Here is an 18902-nt window from a genome sequence, read left to right as displayed (position 1 = left end):
CTGCACCAAAGACTATTCTTGTTTTCCTCTGTGCTGCCCGTGACAATTTTGTGGCAGAATGATGGAAATCATTATGAAGTTCAACTGCCTGAAACCAGCATGTATTAGAGATACATTCCAAATGCTGCTGAAAAAAAGAATTATTAAATGCATTTCTGGAGAAGAAAAACATTTTTTAAGGAATGATTTTTGAAGAGGCATTTACAGCTCCAAAAGAGAAACAGTGGTATATTTCAGTGTAGGTGGTCTCTCACCAATAAGCCAACAATGTTGCCAGGTTTAGGGGAGACCTGCAGGTCCAGTTAACCCTTCATTTGGGTCCATCCATTCTTACCTCGAGCACTGGAAGGGGCGGAGTTTATCATCTGGGACGGTGCTGAGTGAGTAGAGCTCAGGCTTGAGGTGGAAGGGCTAGCCTGGGACGAGGATAAAACAGAGACGCTGGTGACTGACTGAGCCTTCGTACCTGGAGTTAGGGTAAACAAGCTGCAGGAGGCAGAGAACTCATCAAGAGAGAACTGAGCGGATCAGTGCATTAGATACTTACCTGTCTCAGATCACCTAAGTGCAGCCTCTCTCTAGGAAATAGTTTCAGTGCAGGCCACTATAAACCTGCACTCAGACTGGGGGACTTATTTCACCCTCTCACAAACCAAGAGCAAAACTAACTGCATATGTTGAACAGGTCATATAAATAACATGCTGACTAAAATCTCACTTTTTGAAAGCAATAATATGATCTTGGACCACAGGAGCACCTTTCACTTGTACAAATACAGAAGATTTCTTCCCAAAGTAAACTTAGCTGAAATACTCTCGTCATGTTTCTTGACCAATGCTAGATTCTACCTATTCAGTTCTTTGAGAAAAATATCACAGGACAGATCCAAGCATGTGCATAGATAGATACAGTGTACTTCTCCTAAGTGTAACCCTCCAGAGCACGTTCAGTGCTGTCTCTAACAACCGCTCCTGGCTGTGCTGGAGCTGTACCTGCATGTGGTACATATCCTCAGCAGTCTCCCCCACAGAACTGTCTGTTAGGATAACCAGGTTTCCTGTTTCGCTGGAGGTGTGCGATGACAGAGAGGATGATGAGTGTCGGACTGAACCAAGCAAGTTCAGTGGGCTGGAATAAAAACAGACAGAACAAGGGCATCATCATTTTTTGAACCTGTGTTCTAATTTGTGAAGCCTGATTTTTTCCAAGCTAGAAGTACCTGCAGTTACCTACTGCGTTAGGTCACCTCTAGTTGTCAAACACTTCTGAAAAATCAGGCTGAATAATCTTAAGCAAATCCATAAACGTGAGTAAATATGAAAGAAATGACAATAAAGCTACATGTAAGGCAACATAGTATGTAAGATGTAGAATTTCAGATTCCAAAGCCAGGTTAACATCATGTTAGGTCACTGGATGCATATTTGTTTTGTTTATACCAGAACACCCTGAAACCACTCTCATTTTTAATGCTGAAGTACCATGGTCTGCGCAGCTTAAACAACAAAAAAAACCATTCTAAAGGAAGCCAAGCACAAGACACACAGGTCAAAATAGAGTTTTCCTTACTGTATCTTTTGGACCTCAGCATTACAGTTGAAGGCAACTTTGTAGCTGACAGTAAATAATACAGCCCAGCTGGTGTGCAGGCTTGCACCTGATCTCACTCATGAAATTATTTTTTTCCTTGTCACTCTGACTCACATACACAAATATATATTTTGTACACTATAGAATCTCCTTAGCTTGTCCTAAGAACTAAAAAAGGCTTTACAAAGTGAGGAATTTTGAGGAAAAAAATTTATCACCCAGACACCAATTGTCAACTGCCAAACCACTAAAGTAGTATAAGAGCTACTCAATTTTAATAGTAAAAAGAATGTCACCATCCTAGATTCATGTACTAAATAGTAGACCAAGTTTCTGCAGCTTTTCATACCAGCCTTTAAAAGTAGCTAAGCTATGTGTACCCACCAAGAGAAATAAACATGGAAGAACAATTACAATTTCATCACTTCAGTGACTGTCACTGTTTTTCATACTGGCATGTATACATACATTTTCAAATAAGCAATTTTGGCTGGATAGAAAACCACTGTTTTGCCCTAAAAATCCCAATTTTATCCCCAATCATTGTCTCAGTTTTTATAGATGGGTATTCGGTTTGAATAAGCGTCCACATTTTCAGATGTTTCTGTGAAGGCTGAGCCATTTTTTGGTATTCTGATCAAAACACCTTGTCAGCCTTTCTTATATTTGGGTTCTGATTTGATCAGAATTATAAAAAAACCAATGATATGAACATTTTTTGATCCTTAAAAATGGGTACATACTGAGTTGGGTTAAACAAGCAATAAAACTTTCCTTTTATGGTAGATAAGGACCCATTTATTTGCTGTTTGCATAACAGAAGTAGGAGAATTTGGAACCTCTGAAGTCAGATTGAATCTGGAGATCTGAGTGACAGATGTGTGTTTCTGCCTCTACAGTAAGTAAAGTGATGGAGTAACACCTGGAGGTGTTCAGCATTTGCTGCAAATTGGGTTTCTCAACTTCTTGATTCCAATCCTTGATCAAACTTTAATAATTAGCACTAAATAAAGACAAAAGACACTTCTGCAAAACTCATCCTGCTCCTCCTGCAGTACTTGTTAACCACTTCTTAGATCCTTGAATCTTAATGATCCTAGATATTTCAGAAGGAAAAAACAGGGTACCTGTGTCGATGCACCAGCTTTATACTCTCTGGGCTCATAGGTCCATGTGAAACCAGAACATTGCTGCGTGGTGTACTAGTGCCTGAACAGGCTGGACTCAGCTTATCCAAACCAGGTAACTCCTGCAAAGGAAACATGCTTTAGCTAAGTTGGTAATGGAAAATTACAGGTTTTCTTCTCAGGAAAATCCTGATCTGTTGCCACATTCTCTACCCTTACTATCAGTTATCCTTTGTCTCCACAGGATAAACAGCTTCAGTGCTTTACAACCTTATTCTCTGTTTATTTCCAATAACACTTTCTAGCCACTATTTCAGGAATTTGGGAGGAAAATAGAGGCATAGTGTGGCCCAAATTACAGCCACCTGTATTTTTCAAAAAAGAAATGTGGACTCAAAAATACAGATCTTGTCCAAACTCTCAGGAAAGACAGTGAACTCAAACTAGCAACTGCGACCCATACAGATCTCATCTGCTTTGAAACAGAAAGGCCATATTTTAAAATTCTGGTGCTGTTGTTTCTGGCCATCCTTGCTGTTAAGAGTGGAGGAAAAAGCCTTCAAGTTAGAAGCTGCCTTAGAAAATATGTACTCCAGTTGGAAAGTAAAGCGCTAACACACATATTTCAAATAATACTTTTACATTATAGAAATATATCCTTTAGTTTGGTTGTTATAATGTTCAAGATAGTGTCTAGGTATCCATAAAGATTTCACTATACCAGCAAGAGAATGCACTACAAATTTCTGACCACCTACCCACCTGGTAGCCAACAGGAATTTCTGTCACTGCCTATATAAAAAAATTTCTGGAGGGCCTAATCCATGTCAGGCTCCTCCAAATTATGGCGGTTCTTTTGAAGAGCTCAACATCTAACACTTTCTGTTAATCTTTCTTCCTCTGTTTTACATAATCTTCTACTATGTAAGACAGTAACTGAAAGTTAAGCTTTACAATTGTTTTGTGATACAACAAAGAACATACAAATATCAAAAATCCTAGTTTAAATTACAGGCTAAGTTAACAGACCTTCCAGGACTTCCTTCTTGCACAAAAGTCAATAATTCTTTTGATGATTTGGCAATCCAGTAGGTTCAATCAGTGCTGTATCAGCCCAGTCCTTTCATGAACCTTACTGCAACTGGTACAAGTTTAATCGTAACTCTGAATGATTCAAAGTGGGAAAAATGACTGTCAGCTTACATGGTACAGACTGGATCGCATCATCTGGAACTGGTCTATCAGTTTCTTATGCAGGGGACGCATTTCTGGGTGTACAAATTTCTCATGGACTGCCAGACCCACTCCTAAGACATGTACCTGTTAAAAAGAAAACATAACATCACAAACCCAGATAAATTGTGTCTAAGAGATAGCGTAGAAGCCTGTCCTGCAGTTCTGTCACTGTGCAAGAAAGTAGTGTAAAATATGCCACTGTTCATTTACAAGACTGCTGATAATTAAGCAAGCCTAGGAGACCTGGCAAGTTCACATTACTTCAACAACTACTTTAAGTGTGAGACAAGTACATTTATGTCAGGTTGGATTACTTTTATTAAGAGATAACTGTAAAAAATTACCATATTGATTCTCTCTCTAGAGTGAACAGCATTACATCCTCACACAGATAATTCGTTGTGACAAAGAAAATTCCTTCCACCCAGTGTCAGAGAAGAGGTCAAAGTTGCCAACAGAGATTTCTAAAAGGAGTTTCTGATAATTGAGCTGAACAGTGGCAGTGTGGCAAGCATAGCCACTTTCTGTTGCTCATTATTTATTTTTACAGGCCATTTTTTCAAAGGTCAGACATATAATATTGGTGATTGAATGAGATTATATAAGCTCTCAGATGAAAGAAAATAGTAATGCTAGCAGGCTTAAGACGTATATAATTCCCTACATGATCCTAAGTCTGTACAAACAATAACTAATGCATCTTCAGACATTCTCTTGAGGATTGAAGGGAGATAAGGATTATCTTTATTTTACAGATGGGAAATCTGAAATGTAGTTAGGTGATTTGTTGAAGAAATGAAAGGCAGTCTTGAAATGTGGCAAGATGTCTACTGGATAATAAATGGAGACAACAAAATTAATGTACTTTTAGCTGAGCATCAGCTCATGTCCCATAAGGTGAATGGCTTGTTCATAAACTCATTGGCCATCTCCCCCTCTTTTTTGTTTAAATGTACTTTAGATCTTCTGTACCAAAATTCTTTGCTTCTGAATGAATCAGTTCGATCTGACATGTTTAGACTGACTGCTGATGAATCCAGACACTGCAGGAACGTTCTTTTGCATTGGAAAAACAGTACCTGTTCCTGCATGAGTTCCTTGAGCTGTGTGATCTTTTCTGCATCTCCAGGGTGCTTTGTGATATAGTCTTTATCAAAAAAGGCCTGTAGGAAAAAAGAAAAAAGCTGCCTGCTTACTGGAAGACATTGCATCGTAACTTGCTGTCAAAGGATAAGAGCATAAAGTCCAAAAATCTTAGGAAAACTATATTAAGCTAACAGTAGCAGCTGAATTTTATTGCTTTTAGCACTCTGGGATCCAGGTAAAGCTACAGGACAGTTCTAGCAACCTTGATGATTCTGCTGAATCATGAATCTGACCAAGTCTCCCCATGTGACAGTGATGAGCAATACCACTAAGCCTTGTATCATCCAGTTATTTGTATTTTATATAGTTTCATTCACATAACTGCCTAAAATTAAAGGAATTACGTGAATAAAGTGGTAACTAATGTAAAGCATGCAGAGCGTTCTCTTCATGGCTCTGTGGGGAAGACATGTCCCATGCCCCTGGACCACTGCTGCCATTTTTCAGGATTTCACCCTAGACTTCACTCTAGACTTAACGTTTTGGAATGCAGAGTTTAAGTAACAGCATGCCAAAGATTATGCCAGATAACATACTGCATATACCATCATTTTAGGGTTCGGTGAGTCTGAAATTAGGCTAGCAAAGAAAATGATTGAGTAGCATGAATTAGTAGCTTTTCCTGATTACAGGCCCAATCAGTCTCAATTACTACGAGTCCCACTGCCTCTATTCCAAAATGGATTTATAATGTAAGCAGTATAAAAAAAGCACCCAGGCTGTTTCACTCTTTTACCTGCCAAGTCAGGACTTCCAGGTAAGCCAAGTTTCATTCTTGAGAAACCCCACTGTCACCTGTACCTACTTCAATGTGACATCCCAATTCCATCTTTGGATCCTCCTGTTGATATGTGGCTATGCAAACGCTGATGCAGAATAATGAAGTAGGGGTTTTAACCTCATATTTAGATAACATGCATGGAAATGTCCTACCTTATTAAGTGATACTCTTTTTGAAAGAGAAATGGAAATAAAATTGAAAAAAGTTGATACTAAAATCAGAAGCAGAGCCTGGCTTACCTCCTGGTATCGTGCAATTCCCCCATTAACAGCTGCATCAATCACTCCATTCAGACACATGCTGAGAAGATTAATGTTACCATGCATTTGTTTATGCTGGTACTGGCTTATCAGTGTTCTCAGCTCTTGGTTTTTGTTCTCAACCACTTGAATGGCATTTTCCAAAGGACTTACTTCAACCTCGAAGGCAATAAAATATACTTTAATTCCATGGACACTTTTCTGAGATTTATTACCTTCCTTGTAGTGAAATGATATTCTATGATTGTTCAGTGATCTTAGTTTTTACCACTTTGTAGAAAATTAGCTAGATTAACAAACTTTACTGTTAACATTGCTGTATTTCAGGTCACTGAGCTGAGAAAACATCTTTCTGTATACTGACGACAATGCAATGCAATTGCAATTATTGCAATTATACAACACAACAATGCCATTATTCCATCTTTTTGGCATTCTATCCATTTTACTGTCATGTTCCCTCACATAATTCCTGTGGTTATATTCAGCAATTATTTACACTAAGGGGTGGAAAAGGAACATACTTAATCATTGGTAAACTTCATCATTTTGAACGGCAAGATTTCAGCCAAAGGAGTTTTAGGTTGCCTATCCCATGTCCTCAGTATCATCATTTCAAAACACAATTACAGGAACTATGAATGTTACCAGTTCTCTTCTCTCTACTTCAAACCAGCGAGAGATCCCAGGCAAACTGTGAGTCAAGGTCAGAGTGGTACGTTCAATCCACAAGCTCTGCAAAGAGTAATTGAGGATGTGAGGTATGCAGTGAATCACAATCACATCATCTGTACTCTTACTACAGGTGCTAAGGGGGTAAAGTTCAGAAAAGAATATATTAAGCTCCTGAGCATTGGCGGACTTTGCAGAACGTCATGCTGAAAGTCACTAACAAACCCAGAATTCAGGATGCTCTAAAGCACATTCAACATTTCTATTAATTTTGAAAAGGTTGACCACTAATTCTTTCACAGGAACCAAGAAGACATTGTGGACATACATGGCAGTAAGAAAAAAATGCCAGCCAAAGAAAAAAAAACCATCTTGCTTCAAATTGCATCTTTCCTGGCACTAAAATAACTCACCTTTAAACTGGACAATGCTTTAATCACGTCAGGTGTGTTAACAGCTACTTGTTATTTGAGTTACTACAGTATCCTTGGCCATCAATTCAGGATTACTTGAAAGGCTAGATCAGCATAAAATAATAAGACAGTATCTGCCTTGAAGAGATTAACACTTAAACTTATTTGCTACTTCTACCTTGAATTCATTCTCCTTGTCCTTTGGGCCTTTGTGGAAAGGCCTGTCATAGCGGAACTTCCGGATGTTGTTGACTCGGTAAAAGCTCTTTATTCGATCAGGGACACGGTCCATTTGCAGCACATCTATATTGTCTGGGATGGGAGTCACTGCATAGATCTGTAGATCTGTAAATTATGTAGTCAAAGAAAGCCATGGGACATCAAACAGGGAAGCTGTCTCTAATGTGGAAATAAACAGGACGGTGAATTCAGAAAGTCACATGCCTTTTTGTTTTCCAACACGCTTCTTTTGCAAGTGATCACTTGAAGAACCCTACACCAGAACTACTAGGAGAGTCTACAGAGTTAATAGTACCTCACAGCCAGATTAACCAAAGAGGAAGATAGCTGAGGATGCACAGAGTATGTAGTAAGACAACCAGAATATCTACAGCATGCAAAACATCCTGTTCCTACTAGTTTTAATTAGAGGTAGGTGCCTTTTTTGTGCAGGCATTTTAGTAGATCTTGATGTATTTAGGTACCTAAATATCTAATATTTACCTTTGAGAAATTTAGCTGTAGATGCTTCAGCGTTGTCTACAAACCAAAGTTGTCCGAATTTCATCAATTTACAGTCCAGTTTAATTAAACTGGCTTAACCTCAGTGTTACAGACAAGATCTCTGTAAGCATAAACAAACCAACCAAAATACACATACAAACAACCCCTCTATGAAAATATCAGTGTTCTATAGCAAAGAGGAGTGAAAAGCATGTGCTATGAAAGATGAGTGGGAAACACCAACTGATTTCAGGAGATGCTGACAATGTCCTTATGGCCAATCACAATACAGATTACCAATGAGAAGAATAAGATTCAAAGCCTTACGTATAAAAGAGTTCAGCAGTTTAAAAGAAAGGGAGACTGCAAAAGAATAATAATAATGATGTGAAAAATAAACACAATGGAAAATAACACCTTGGAATTAGTATCTCTTCCCAGCAAAATGTTCTCCAAAAGAAGATATCGCAGATACTTTTCATGACACACAACGTGCATTACAGCAGTGCTGTTGGTAAAGGTTGAAACATGGATGTGACCAAGGACAGCTATTTCCCTTACACATCAAATATGACTTGCATTGCTCCCTGAATAAAAATTGACAGTTCTCTTCAACAATGTGCAATGAACCAGTTAATGTCTACTGTAGATACGTATATGGTTTTGTCCACACCCAGCTCTACCTGAAGCTCTTAGGAACTGAGGTATCCGAGTTGATGACCTTTTCAATACCTTCCTCCTCTGTCCTCTACCACAGTTCATAAATGTGAACATGTGAACAACACAAATCATAGTTTGCCTTTCACTGAAGGATACACTGGGCATCACACTGCAATATAGAGTCATCTGGGTGGTTTGGATGCTGCATTGCAATGGCTTGTGGGAACTCACTCAGCATCCTCTGCTGGAAGGCTTCCAGCCTCTCATAGTCATGGCCCCGACATACATATTCTTTGTTCTGCAAGAAGGACAAGCATAAATTAGTCTCCTCAAAAGTAAGGTAAATTCTATCAGCTTTTATCTCACTTTAAATTTTACTGCTTGAAAAACAAAGATAAATGACAATGTCAGTACACTAATGTGAGAGTAAAATGTGCATTTAACACAGCTGATATATTTTATTCTTTCCTCTTTCTGTACGATGTATTTAATCAAGAAGTGATGAATAAGTAGATGCTTCCACTGATCTCTCAGCAGAAAGATGCCTCTGATCCATACATACGTAGCATTCAGTCCAGTTGTCTTTTCTTTTCGGACAACTGAAAAGGGACTATTTTTTAATTGGACTATACTGCAACATATCAACCAAAACTTAAGACTACATCACCAGCTTGGCTCTTCTGCACTGGGAAAGCTGATGTCAAATACAGTTTAAACCAGATAGATAAAAAGTCCTGAGGATTTCACAGAATAGACGGAGATATAAGTTTATTGATTTATCACTTATCCTTAGAGAGAAGTTGTAACAAACTATTCACAAGAAACACTGTTTAATCATTGCCGTATCGTCATAGCCATACAGTCCACCTCTGATCATGTTGAACAGTGCATCCTCGGGAACTACCCTGTCTATGGTGGGGTAATACGGAAAAGCCTTACCAAGAATTCTCAGTGGCCACTTAACAAATTCCCCTTCAGCCCTAAAAGCACTTTCCTCTTGATGAACAAAATTTTGTTTCTGCTATAAAGGGAAAGCTCACATTTAGATATGCCTCTTGAGGCATTAAACCACCTGTGCAGAGTTCTTGGATCCTTTTTGAGCCATCTCAAATTCTGAACAGCAAGGTACAGGATTTCTAAAATCCTCAGTGTCATGAAGATTGTATTCCAGTGTCTTAACCCTATTACCACAAAACACAATTTTGATTGGTGTTAATGTCCTGAAGCAAGACCAAACCAGGCAATCTCTCTAATTCTGGTAGTTTTAACTTTTACACTCATAACAATAACTAGAAGTACAGGGAGATTTTCACCTTCATAAAACAAAGAACCCCAGCAACAAGAACAGTTCCCCCCTTCTATTTCTTGCATTTAGAGGCTGTAGTATATGCAATGGTGTTTTGTTAATTGCTCTGGAAAAGGGTTCTGGCTGAGCAGTTCTTGATCTTGTAGCAAAATCAAAAGAGAAAGCAGCAAAACCCAACCATAAAACAGAGCCAAGGAGTGTAGTTATCTTTGGCTTTTCATTTCAACTTTACGAAACATTTCTTTTGTTCCAGCTGTGACATATGTCGCTTTGTATCAGTCACAGCAACCAATGAACTGGGAGAAAAATTGCATGATGAGTCTTGACAGTTCAGTCTGTAACGCCCAAACTTCGCAGCTACTATTAAATTTGCAGTGAGTCCATGTTTGAAGGTGAATCTCTTCATGACACTAACTGTACTGTCTATTTTAGCTTTTGATTGCAGCAATCCAGAAAACTGTGATTATAAACAAAGTTACTGTGATTCTAAAAATAATGCCCTGAAAACACCTCAAAGCTAAATTTAATAGACTTTTCAGACAGATACCAACACAAGATTTCACAATGTGGCTTATCAGTCCTTACTTGAACCTCTGGTAAATGGAAGACGGGGACAGTTTTAGTCTACTTATGCAGGAAGGCTAGAAATAGATGCAGAATTCATAGAAACATGAACAATGACTTTTCCGGACAAAGGGTCTTCAAAACCAAAAATGTAGAAAGAAGAGGTTATTTTCTGTCTTAAGCTATATAGCAATAGAAAAATAAATGAGAAAAGGGTATGGAATTATTTGATCACTTTAAATCACTCCCATATCTATTCGAAACATTTAATCCATGTAAATCTTTTTCTTCTCTAGAATAGCTGCTTCCAATCTCTTTACAGTGTGATCCATGCTGATGTGATTGCTAATGGGCTTAGTCTGTGCTTCACAATGTGTATGCTGTATGGATCATTAGAGAGAGAAAGGAGAAGGATGACTTTTAATGAGATTGCTACATTAGTAATCTGCTATCAGAAGTACTGCTACTAAATATAATTGCAGAATTAACAAAGATTATAATTATGTACGCTCATGTTCACTGTTAATGTCTCCAGCCAAATATCCATATTGTTACACCGTTTCACAAAGAGCAAGTGCTGTGCACTGAAAACTCGTGCAGCGTTAAACACATAGGCCATGCAGGATCCAAGATAAAACTGTAGGTTCTGTAATACAATAGGATAAGCTAGATTCACTGATAGCACTTCAAATGTAGGAAGTTTATGTGCCACAATGGCTTTGTTGTCATTCATTTTCTGAAACATCTGTTGTTAGATATAAAAAATAAATTGTCAGTTTTCTCTGGAGATCTTCATGAAAGCGTAGCTACTTCACGATGCAACACTTGTCATTTCCTCAGATTCCTCTGCAGGTGTGTTCTACACACTGATTCAGGCTGCTACATTATGGCACTGTTCAACTTCACCTTTGAATAACGTGAAGCCACCCTTTATCCACTGGTGTTTTCACACTGATTAATTCCAACTTGCCTTTACTTCCCCTGCCCATGTTTGCATTAAAAGAGTGTAATTAAACACCAATGTTTAAATCCTAGTTAAAAAAAACAACAAAACTTAGTAATCAGAGGGACTTTAAGTGCAATTTTCAAAATGGTACAGTTTGGCTTTTTGTAGCTTCCTCCTGTATAACTCAAAAGTGGTGCCATCTCTTGTCAAACCATTTCTTTAAAGAGAACACAAAACATGCACCTCCAGTCCTTGAAAGCATGCTTCAAGTTAGCTTGTCCTGTCAAGCTGGATGGCATCTACCATCAATTTTCAGACAGCTCTTACAGCAGTTGTCAGATTATATTCCTTTCTTGCTCTGAACTAGCAACAAGACGTCGTATGAACCAATAGCCATTTTAAATTTGATTCTTCATTAGGAAAAGAAGATAATTTCACTTTTAAAATGGATTGCAGACATAGCTGATCCTGTACACACCAACAGACAATAAGCTCAAAGCAAGGATGTGTCCAGAGAAGCTGTTAGGCTTTTTGTTGAAGAGAGAGGAAATTTTCACTCGCAGATAGCATAAGAGAATCAGCAGTCTGGTATTAGAATAATTCTGTCATGTGAGACTTTCTAAAGCGTGATAATTTGGGATGATGAAAATTAGTTAATGACCCAATATTGCTGCAATACAGCATTTTGCTTAATATAGAGGCAATTTGTACTGCATCTGCAGATTGTCAAAAGTACACACAGGCACAAGTCAAATTTCTGATCTCTGTTCTAAGAACATTCCCAACAGATCACATCCTTCAGTTCAGCCAGAAAGCTGTTTCCACTTGTGCAGGTGTAAAAAAATAAGCTGAACGGCAGACATCGTATCTCCACAACAAATATACAAAGCCTTAACTGCTACTCTGAGCCTGGTTGCTTTGTCATATTTTGTATAAATCTGGCTTACCCGCAGAAAAAATGGGAATTTCCGACCATAAAAACCAATTCTGAAAAACTCAGGTTCTAAGCGCTGCTGTTCCATGATATTATCATAATAGGTAGCTTCCATTTTCTGTGGAGGAAAAAGATAGCTGCTATCAGACCCTTAAAACTGCACTTAAAACTTTAGGATCTCAAGACATGTTGAAATACTACATTACTCTTTTGCCCCCATAAGTTTTTATAAAAAGACCAAAATTCTTTTAAAGATAATAATTATTAATTAAACAGTCTGCATGGTAGAACTGACTATAGTATCATCATACTAATTTTACATTTTTTGGAGATGACATATGGAAATATTTCTGTTGTATCGCATTTTAAATTAAACAGGTCTTGCACATAATTTTCTTTGCATTGCAGAACTATTGGCAAAGCTGAGATTAAGATCTATGTTGCCTGGCCCACAGTGTCCTAATCTCTCCTACAGCTCAAAATCTATACCACTGTCTGAAAAATTATATCAATTCAATTGGGTTTGTGTTAATTGAGTTGAGGGGCATGAAAAAGGGTGAAACAAAATTAAATCTTCTACAGCTCTGTGCACCAGTAGGTTTAACATAGAAGAAAAAAGGAGTTTGGAAAAAGTAAAAGCATTTTTCTCTAGTTCCGATTAATACTTTTGTGGCACTGTGCTAGCATTTATATCAAGAGTGGGATTTCAAGACCCCTTGCCAAACTGAGTCTCAGTTGAAAGGCTCACAGGAATTTTACTATGGCAACACGAAAGCTCTTTGAAGGGAAGAATCAGTTTGACATCATTGCTTCCACTGCAGGGAACCCTAACAGCAGCTTTGACTTAGAATATCGCATCAAGGGTTTGTTCTTGGTTCCCACATATTATTAACTCCTTTTCTAAAATGGAGAAGGTCCCAAAGTGATTGCAGGAAGAATAAAGGAATGCATTGAATGATGTGAATGGCATAGAGGAAAACTCTTTGGAGGGGGAGAAATTCAAGTCAGTTCAGGTCAACACAGATTTAGGAAACTTGAACAGAAAACATGTAACACACAGGTGAATGAAAGGAGGTGGATTGGGTTACGCTGATCAGCTGAGATGCTTTTTGCCTGCCAGCTGATTAAATTAAAATAATAAAAAGGCAGCAAGAATAGCTAATTTACTCATGTTTTAGGAAAGAAATTCTTGATGCATGACTTGACTAACCTTTTAATAAGTTTGTTTGCTTATCATTCATGATCACTTCACCCATTTGGTATTTCCTGTACACCAGGATAAATTTTCACACCGCTCTATTTTAGACGTCTACAACAAACAAGTGCACAACCACGATGGACACCTGCACTGTCTTTAGGGCCACTTTGAAGAAGACAGGCTCTTCAAAAATGCAGTTTGACTTTTAAAGAGAATCTTAACCACTGTGTATAAGCATTCATCCACACAGCATAAATCTTAAATTTGGATATATGCATGAGATCCCAGGGGACAAAAGCATATGAAGTTATTTTCACATTCATAAAGCTTTTAAATAACAACCAGAACTTTGACTTTTTCTGATTAAAGCACAATGCTGCAAATGTGCCCTGAATTCATCACGTGTTTGGCTTATCTGGAGGACCAGATCCTTGTAAATTTACAAGAATGCCGCAAGTTTGCCTTCTTCATTCTTTCTTTCCTGTTCCTCTCATGTCAACTGAGGCACAAGCTCTCCTTGATATTTTTGGAATTGAAATATCAATATAGAATTTTTAAAAAATAGAAAAAAAGATATTTTATGCAGAAATACATCTAAATATCCAATTGCAATAGCAAGCCCAGCTCCTATGTGTATGTTGTCTCCATGTACTCATTTGAGTTTACTGCTAGCAGACTTCGGAATTACTTCAGTGGACCTACAAAGTCACTGAAATGAATCAATGGCAAAGGAGTCACTGTAAATGCATGGAACTGTATAGGGAATATTATTATATTTTAAATTCAGAATGTTCTGACAGCAGGGCAAAATTCCCTGGGGAATGATGTGAAAGTCTGCAGGGAGAGGAATTGCTGCTACTTACCCGAATCCAGCTGAGACTCTGATAATCATAGAGACTTTCATACTGTATGGCCAGTTCTCTGCACAGCGGGATTCCAAACTCCCAGCTCTGCAAAACCAAAGCAAATCACACTCACAGCAAACACAATGTTTTTGCCAACTCAGTGGAGGGGAATATGGAAACTCAATTTTGAGAATTAATTTGGTATGAAATGCCAGGGATTAGATGTGAAAATGCAATGTGATGAAACAGTTTCCATTAAATACCAGATTAATTCCTCTTTCAAGATGGTGACGGAGGCATATGTTCAATTGAAATTACACACAAATACTGCTTGTTACTGACAGTTCACTCATGAGACTGGGAACTTACTCGGAGAAAGATAATACAACTAACATTTTTTCTTCTTGTTAGACACCCCTTCAACTCACCCCCAGTATCTCATTTACTTTCTGCACTAAACTCCCTGGAGTAAAGAGTTAGGGCTTAGCTCCCTAGCAAAGCTCTCCCCTTCCCAGGGCTGCTACTTCCTAGTGAAAGCACAAAACAGTCAAGCAATAGGAAACACTCAAATACAGAGACAAAACATCCTCAGAACAGACATATCCATATTTGGAACTGAATGCAAAACTAATTTCTTCAATTTACAGTCTGCATAAGATACATCTTTTCTAGCACACCATACTCATCACCCCCAAAGGTAAGAGACAGAATATGGGCATGCCCACAGTGAGAGAAAGACTCCTGTTACCTTACTTAGCTTTTTAGAGTGCTCATTTTACATCCTTGAACTGAAATCTCCTCTCCCATCATCTTTTACCTGCACAGATCGGAAGCCTTTTGGTGGAACGACTGTTTCTTACCATATTTATGTAAAGGATCTAGTACATCACTTGAACCTTTATTGGATTAACTTTTATGCATTACTGGGCTAACTTGGCAGTTGTTTTAACTGGGATCCTGTTGCAGTGAAAACAAAATTAGTGTGTGAGTTAGACTACCACCTTAAGTTTTAAGAATATTAATAGCAATATTGTAAATTATTGGTAACAGTAATTAACAGTAATTTTGTAAAATATTAGCACTTAATATGGAAGAAGTTTTTCCGGTTACATGTACATTCACTTAAAAAAGTGGATCTCTAGACTGCTTGATTTAGTGTATTAGGTACTTTACAGTGCTTCCCTTTATGAACACACATTTGTAGTGTCTGTTCTCTCATCCTTAATACCAGCTATGCTTTTTTTCTCTGAATAGCAAAACTGGTAAGCATAAAAACTTTTTTAATAAAAGAAGGGATAGTTGTAAGAATTAAAAAGGCAAAAATAATGATCCTAGATCTGTTTAGCTTCAGTTAATTACAAAGACTTACATAATAACTTGCTAAATAAAGATTCTTTCAGTATCAATTTGGATATTCTGAGAGTATTAGTTTGGGATGATGGGAAGCCTGAGAATTATTTAGGTAAATACAACACATACAAAAGGAAATGAACTGAAAGACCAGTTACTTGACTACTCAGAACATTACTCAGGTTTTTGTGATCTCAGGTTTTTGCGCTTTGTCTGATGGGAATTAAATTAAGATCATGTAACCACATCTTATTTTTATTTATACCAACTCTTCTATAAGTACCCTGATACTATTCCTGTTGTCCTAACTCAGGCTTTCTCTCTTTGTTTCAGTTAAATCTCCACACAGAGAAATTCCACTGTGCTAGCTGAATATTCTGTAGATAAAAGATGAGATAGAGAAGCAAAGAAACACAATATACAGGTAACTTAGAGAGAAAAGAGAGTTTGCAGGTATTTGAAAGGAAAAGAGAATGAATGGATATCTGAGTCGCTGGGATCCTCAGTTTTAAAATCTGTGATGGTAATGAGTACCATCTTCACAGTGTAGAAATTTAATATGTAATTCTATGTGCTATGCAAGTGTCACTTCCCTCTAAAGCATCATTCCTCCCCCCTTCAAATAATTTCCTAATGTCACCACTGTTAGTTTCCCTCATTACTGCTTTCTGTTTTGCTGATGCCTGATCTGCTTGCATGTTCTTTGCTTGAAAAACACATTCATATGACATTTACTGCAGCTTTCTCCTATGGCACCAGCAACTCTCAGTTGAGTGCTACTGACAGCACACAAGGAGGCACAGATAGAGACAATCGACATTTATGAAACGCAACCTTTCTTTATTCATGGCAACCTTTATTTACTCACATCCCAATGTGCAGATTTCTTTTGGAAATATGATTCACATAAGGGCGCACAGAGAAATTAGTTCGAACATTAGGTATGACGCATGTGATCTAAAAATGAACTGCTTTGGAAATACAGCTTTGGGTCTTTCACAGCACTTTGCTGGTGCTAAGGAGAATATACACTGTGATGCTGTGATGGGAGCCGGTCAGCATTTTTAGTTAATAAAATCTAGCAGTGAACTGGACAGGAAAGGGTTGTGCGGGTTTCAAGCTACTGCTATCCAGAAGCACAATCAACTGGATTCAAACTGTTCCATACTAGTTTTTCATTTAGAAAACCTGAGGTTTAGCAGATAAAAAAATCATTAACTGTGAGTTAAAAACAATACAACAAAACTTTATTTATAGTTATGCACTTGCACACACTGCTGACTGAGCCATAAACCAATTCAAAGCATAGCAGAAATCAGTAGGAAGGAGCACACGACCAGAGTGAAGTCTAAAAGGGCTTTGGAGCACCTCATTCCTTCCCAGCACAGGGCTGCTTCTGACGATCCTGAGAACGGGAGTTGCTCAACTCAGCGCCCCACTGGAGCACTCCAGGCCTGCCATGGGCCATGCCACCACTCTGTGCCCTCCACTGGCATGCCCTTTGCATCAAACTCACAAGACAGTCTTGTCGCCATAGTCTTCCCCCATTCCTGTGCTGAGAAAATTTTCCCATTAACAAATGCAGAATTTTTGCACCCTTTTCACGCTGCTTTGACTCCCTTAGTGGAAGATGCCAGGAGCAGCATGAGAATGAGAATGAGAACTCCAGAAATGAAACTGAAGGACACAGAACAACAAATTCCATTCTTCAGGACCTGAGGAGGGACCCGGGTAGTGCAGAAAGAAACCCAGACACAAGTTGAAGGAAGCAAATTTCTTCCATTCCCTGAGCTGTTCCCTGTTACACAGCAACAGGAAGAGTGCTGAAAAGCAGCAGGAGAATTTGGCTTCTCAGCATCTTTCACTTCCACAGTTTTAGTGACATACACACTGCTGAAACGGATTGTTTAGTCATTCTGCTACCATTTATAATAAATGAGGATTAAAACACAAAGTCAAGTAACTGCAAAAACATCCAGTGGGGAAAAAACCTCAAGAGGTTACCATGCTAATCTGTTAGGAGTTTTATAGCAAAATTACATCCTTCAAGTTTTGAATCCCTTTTTGTCAAAAGTACAGGCTCACTTGTTTTACAGAGTCTATCATCTTTGTCTAGTAAGACAGTACAACTACTGCAATATTTGCACAAGGCAGTAATTTTTTTTAAAGTGCAGTCTGAAAACCCTGAAAATTTCTGAAACTAGAATGAGAACTGTATGCAGTATTATTACAAAAGAACAATTTCTCGTTAAAAAACCAAACTACTTAATTAATCCCCTCCTCATAAATAGAGCATTTCTTCCTACGTACAGGAATCTGACTTCCTTTTGCAGGTTCTGTAGAGAATGTCTCTGCCACGTGCAACATTCTATTATCAGGGCTAGGAAAGAATTATCTGGAATGGCAACCCCATATGAACCAAATCACATTTGTATTTAATGCCACTGTCATTGCCATCACAGGCAAACACAATCCTGAGGCACACATGCAGACATTATCTTCCAATAATATAAGCTGTAGAAATTTTTCTAGGGAAGGGAAAAATTTGAAAATATTCTGACAGATGATATAACTTTTAAGGTTCACCTCTGAAATGTTTCCAAAATGCCATGACACAAGGGACTATAACACCTATGTCTGCAGTAATTGAAAAAAAACCCACAAATTTTCATAAGAGAAACATACCGAATGTGTGAGATTGAAATGTATTGATTTTCTTCTTGTGCAATGGATGCAACTGCACTTTAATTGAAAGCCACTTTAAAATAACAATGACACTGAAAAGACTTAAAACTTTTTAAATAAAAGGACTCCTACAGTGCATTGCCTACCATTACTTCTATAGGTTAGAAACAAAACAAGTCCTAAGGTGAGTCATAACGCAGCAATTTGCATAGCCAACTACAAAATGCAATCCCGCCCTCCAAAAGCTAAGGAACTGGCATTTGTAGAGCTTTCTGCCGTATCAGGTGATCCAAAGTTTGGTTTAAAGGTAAAAAATGTCTTGGTGTTTTTCCTGTTGGCCTACCTAAACTAGTTCCAAATGTCATGCATAATGAAATACCCACATCCATTTTCTTATCTGGTTTTTTGTCCAGAGAGCCAAGAAGCAATCTGTCAAGTTACAAAACCTTTTGACTACTGAACTGA

General features: G+C 38.1%; 1 protein-coding gene across 14 annotated transcripts in view; it reads right to left on the bottom strand.

Annotated features, from left to right (window-relative positions):
* DOCK3 (dedicator of cytokinesis 3) overlaps positions 1–18902 on the bottom strand; it is a 221679-nt gene that overhangs the window by 14762 nt on the left and 188015 nt on the right. For all 14 annotated transcript variants that reach the window (XR_012661094.1, XM_075096446.1, XM_075096433.1 and 11 more), the window contains 11 exons: positions 14421–14507; positions 12373–12477; positions 8766–8907; positions 7405–7571; positions 6790–6876; positions 6121–6300; positions 5034–5117; positions 3922–4038; positions 2719–2840; positions 994–1129; positions 335–416 (listed from right to left, as the gene is read on the bottom strand). Coding sequence is in view for 13 of the 14 variants with exons in the window: in XM_075096446.1 (XP_074952547.1) it covers positions 335–416; positions 994–1129; positions 2719–2840; positions 3922–4038; positions 5034–5117; positions 6121–6300; positions 6790–6876; positions 7405–7571; positions 8766–8907; positions 12373–12477; positions 14421–14507 (1309 nt within the window). In the remaining variant the exon portion in view is untranslated. The remainder of the gene's footprint in view (positions 1–334; positions 417–993; positions 1130–2718; positions 2841–3921; positions 4039–5033; positions 5118–6120; positions 6301–6789; positions 6877–7404; positions 7572–8765; positions 8908–12372; positions 12478–14420; positions 14508–18902) is intronic.

Source organism: Phalacrocorax aristotelis, chromosome 6 (genome assembly GCF_949628215.1).
Source record: "Phalacrocorax aristotelis chromosome 6, bGulAri2.1, whole genome shotgun sequence".
NCBI lineage: Eukaryota > Metazoa > Chordata > Aves > Suliformes > Phalacrocoracidae > Phalacrocorax > Phalacrocorax aristotelis.
The sequence above is the reverse complement of the archived record's forward strand: the minus strand, read 5'-3'. Positions and strand labels throughout refer to the sequence as shown.